The 4552-nt window shown below is 46.2% G+C and overlaps 1 protein-coding gene across 1 annotated transcript in view; it reads right to left on the bottom strand.

Annotated features, from left to right (window-relative positions):
- Window positions 1-3428, bottom strand: part of LOC104542585 — an 8962-nt gene extending 5534 nt beyond the window's left edge. The window contains exons 1-3 of the mRNA XM_010186946.1: window positions 3368-3428; window positions 2240-2518; window positions 52-300 (exon numbers count right to left, since the gene is read on the bottom strand). Of these exons, the coding sequence (XP_010185248.1) occupies window positions 52-300; window positions 2240-2518; window positions 3368-3428 (589 nt within the window). The remainder of the gene's footprint in view (window positions 1-51; window positions 301-2239; window positions 2519-3367) is intronic.
- Window positions 3429-4552: the final 1124 nt, after the last annotated feature.

Genomic DNA, 4552 nt, shown 5'->3' with positions numbered 1-4552 from the left:
TCCTGCTGCAAGAGACCGAAAGGGAGATTTTCTGGAGACACCGTTACTCACCATAGTTGCAAGACAGCACAACGGGCCTGGTCCTTGTGATAGCGGTCCCATGGTGAACCTCACATACAAATTCCCCCGGCACGGTTTTGTCCAGGCGAACCTTCTTCCCGCCATCCTTAACACAAGCCTCAGGGGCGCTCAGTGCGGTGCCATTCAGCAGCCACCGAAAGCTGGTGCTCTCGTTGCTGGTCACATCGCAGAACAACTCTCCGGTCCCATTAGGGAAGCACTGGATACTTATGGCCGGCTCTGGTCACACACAGCACAGGGCAACAGGAATGGGGAGGAAAAAGAGAGGTGAGGAGAGGACTCAGCAGTGAACATGAGCTGGACAGGAGCTTCCCTTACCAGGAGTCTTACTACTGCATTTACTGGTAGCCAGGGACCACAGAAATAAGTAACTAGACTCTTCAGTGCCTGTCCTGAAATACTTAGCATTGCCCACCCAACCCTGCTAGCGACACTTGGTCCCTATTTTGGAGATACCACAAAAATCTGGCCTCTCTTCACTTTCCTTCTTGAAATTGAAAAAGCCAAAAATAAAAGCCCCTGATCGGAGAGGATGGTGGAAACTCCTGAAGCATCTGCCAGCCAGAGGCTTCCTCTGTAATCAGAGGGTAGCCATAGCTTGAGAGAAGATTCAGCCCTCTCCTCAACTAGAAGTTTGCACTTTTGCTGTTGCTCTGATTCTTCTTCCGTTTTAGAGAAGAACTAGTACAAATCATACCCAACATAGGTACCCACACCAGACACCTGCAATCAAATAGGACGATCCGGACTAGAACAATTTAAAATTAAGGTATGAATCATTATTTTTATTACATTTTCCTGAATTTCTCTCTTTCAGTCTACTACAAGGAGCCAACCTATTTCCCACATTTGCCACTTTGCAAATACAGAGTAGATAGAGAAGAGGTGCGGTCGTATGACAGTAAAGAGAGAACATCTATGAAATATCCAGGAGAAGTTCAGAAATCACTTTCTTCAGCTAGAACATCATCTTCAGCTAAAATTCACTGCCTCCATGAATACCATTGCTATGAATTTTTTTCTCTAATTTATATGTGGCAACAGAACACAAAGAGACAAAAATTCCCAAATAAAATGCACTGAAACTGAGGTTAAAACCAGGATACTTCTTCAATCTTTGCCTACTTCAGGTCTAAACCCCTGATCTTCATGCCAAGGAGTCACATCTTTGACCTACTCTCAGCGACAGTTCCGCCTGTTTGCACCTGAACAGCGTAAGGATTCATTTATCTTCACTGAGAGACCAGTTTGCTTAGACATTTTCATTACAATTTCATACGCTTCAATTTCTCTTAGAAGCTTGTATAGTGAAAGCCCTGCAAAAGGAACAGTGGTGATGAGGACCAGAGCAATGGTTGCTGGCTGTCTGAAGCACTATTCAGTGGAGGGGCAAACCCATTTAAGCCTTTTCCATATTAACCCAAACAATGAGCTGGATCCTGTACAGAAGTGACTTTTCTTCTGTCTTTTCACCCAGCAGATGGATGAACAGGCATGTGAAGGGGAGCAGCAATTCTGAGCACAGGGAGGATGGCAGGGAGACGGGCATGGTAAGGTCTCTAAATAAAGCCAGAAGATGCTGACCTTCAAGCTGCCTGGAGTCAGCTAAGAATCAGAAACTCACACCTGGATTCCTTTAGTACTTTTCCTCAGCTCCATGAAGCAGGGGAAAAACCTAGCACTTCTCTACCCAGACCTGCACAGAAGTCCGATTCAGTTTCCAGAGCCGAGTCAGGTACAATTAACTCCTTAAGGAAGCGTGTCCACAGGCAGCAAAATGCTGTTGGTCAGTGAGAGCTTTCATGAAAGCCATCAGGAAGAGTACTCTGAAAATGGACTGAAATCTCCAGCTATGTGTCTACATACTGTACAGTTGATTTTACAAACACTTGACGCTGCTGTTTCTTACATCAGGAAAAAATAGCACATAGTTCAACTGACTCGCTACTTCAAGGAAGGCTCAACAGATAGGACAGAGTGACAGTGTGGATTCAAAAAACATCCGTTAGTTTAGACTCACCATTACTTCTCCCTGAGGTGCCAGAGGCACCAACAGTTTCTGCAAGCTCAAGCAGCCTCTTAGGAAGAATTTCAAGGCATCATCTTCCAGCCAGGCTCACAAGTCCAAAAGCTATTTGTTGCTAAAAAGGCCACTTACCAAATACTTTCAGTGTAAAAAGTCTGGTGGTGTTGTGAAAAACAAACTCATATTTTCCTTCATCCTCTTTCTCCACACTCCTCAGCACTAGGGAGCCGTTCTGAAAGCTCAGGCATCTGCTGGCAGAAGTGCCGCACTCGGCCAACAAAGTCTCATTTAAGACAGCTGTCGAGCAACTCATGTCCCTCTTGCTCATTTTGGAGAGGGTCTGCAGACTTTGAATTCCCACCGAAAAGACTGCTGAGCCCCCACTGAGCACACCGGTCCAGGTGAGAGAGCCTGAAAGGAGAAGTGCAGAGTGTGGGCAGCGAGCTTGCCATGTCCATCCATCCCCTCTCGGCTGCCTCCCAGAAAAGCAAATGCCCAGGTGAGACACAAGAGGAACATACCCTCCCCTAGTGACAGGCTGGGGTCACCAACTGAAAATTGAGGAGTGGGAAGCCTTCTATAAAGGCCAACTTTCCCCCCGATAACATGGGAGTGGTGTGCACACCATGCGCACAGGGCGAAGAAAGGCTGAGCAGCAGGTCTCTTCTCTGTCCAAATTTGACACAACCATCTACCACCCCCCATCAGAGCTGAGAGACTGTGCAAAGAAATATCCTCATGTCATCAATGCCATGGATCGTGTACGGAGGGCAGCTAAAACAACTGCTGCCTACACAGCTGCTTTTACCCAAAGAGTAAGGTCGCAGTTTTAACTTGAACGAGTCTCACAGTACCCTTGCACATTATTAAGCTGCTGTACGCAAATCAGAGATGGGTAAATGGCAAGGTGACAGCAGCTTGGGGACTAACCCAAGGTCACACTGAGCGTTAGGAGTGAGACCACATTGCTCTCCAGCCCCTCCAGCCAGCGTTATGTGTACAAGGACCTTACGTTCTCCGCTGAAATGCTTTTACAGACACAGTACACTGAGAAAGTAATATATTGTTAGTTATCATTAATTTACTAAAAAAAATAACCTGTCTTTCTTTGGTCTGATTGCCCCTTTCATGCATTAGCAGTTACGCTATTTGATGTCTCCCCAAACCTGCTAGAGTCCTTAAAAGATCTTGGAGCAAAATTAAGATGTCTGCTCATCTAGCCGAATCTGTGCCAACTTCATAAAGAAAAATCCCACTTACCATGAGTAACAGTTATTATCACCAGCAAGCACTGCAGAGTAAAAGGAGAGCTGAAATCCATTTTAAAGTGCTCCTTGCATCGTATGCTGAGAAGATGATCTGGCTACAGAGCTCAGTGAATATAGCATTCAGGAAATGATGTCAGAAGCAAGAGTAAAAAAAAAAAAAAAAAAAAAGAAAAGAAAGTCCATAGTGGACAGATTGAATAATGTTTCAAAATAGACTAGCAAGGTTTTGGGTGACTGAACTCGGGCTGAACCAACGCAAGCCACAATGTGCTCTGCAGAGCCTCGCAACCTGGAGCTAGCTGCAAGTGTGAGAATAGGGCAGAGAGGTGAGGAGACACACAAACATCTCCTGGTCAGCTCAACCTATTTAGGAAGATGCTAATGCTGAGAGCAGGCAAAGGCAAAACACCTATATTTTTTATCTTTTCCAGTCTATCGAAGTACAGCATCCCCACCCAGGGAAGAGAAATCAGTCCAGCCACATGAAGCATTTCCTGAAATGCCAACAACCATCACTCATACTCATGGAGAGTCTCACCAGCAGGAGGTGGGGGAGAAGGCTCTCCCCCTCTGTACCCAAGGGCTATGTCGCCATCCTGAACTGGCCTCTTCTAGTGATCAAATGGTACCTGCCACGCAGGGAAGGGCTCTGTACAGCCACCCCAAGCAAAGAAAGGTTATGGGAAGTTAAGTTGCGTTGCATTGCAAAACTAGGCTGAATGCAGCCCGAAAGCCACCTCAGCTGTGTTTGGAATACACATCCCAGAGACCAGACTGAAACACCAGTCTTGAAGAACCGCTGTGAACCAGTTATCTCCAGGGCCACACAGGGCCAGATACTTGGTTCACACTCATTGAGGTGGCTTAAAGTATGCTGGTATTCTGCACTGAGTGCCAAGGTGGATTACACAAGCAACGCAGCCAAAACAGTCTCGCTCACAGGAGGAAGTAAACTGCCAGAGCATGAGAGCCAACATCTGGACTTTTTTAGACACACTTAGCAGATGTGCTGGGGAATAACTGTGACAGCAGTTCAGGATGCAGCTGGGAATCTTATACTTTGATGCTGTTCTCTGGACACAGATGTAGACACAGCCCATTAAGGAAGATCCACAGGGTGGAATTTCATGTATACATGCATTTCTGAGAAATGGTTAAACCCCTTGTCTGCACTGTT

The sequence above is a fragment of the Mesitornis unicolor genome, unplaced genomic scaffold (genome assembly GCF_000695765.1).
Source record: "Mesitornis unicolor isolate BGI_N332 unplaced genomic scaffold, ASM69576v1 scaffold21386, whole genome shotgun sequence".
In the NCBI taxonomy this organism is placed as follows: Eukaryota; Metazoa; Chordata; class Aves; order Mesitornithiformes; family Mesitornithidae; genus Mesitornis; species Mesitornis unicolor.
This window is presented reverse-complemented; position numbering and strand designations above follow the sequence as displayed.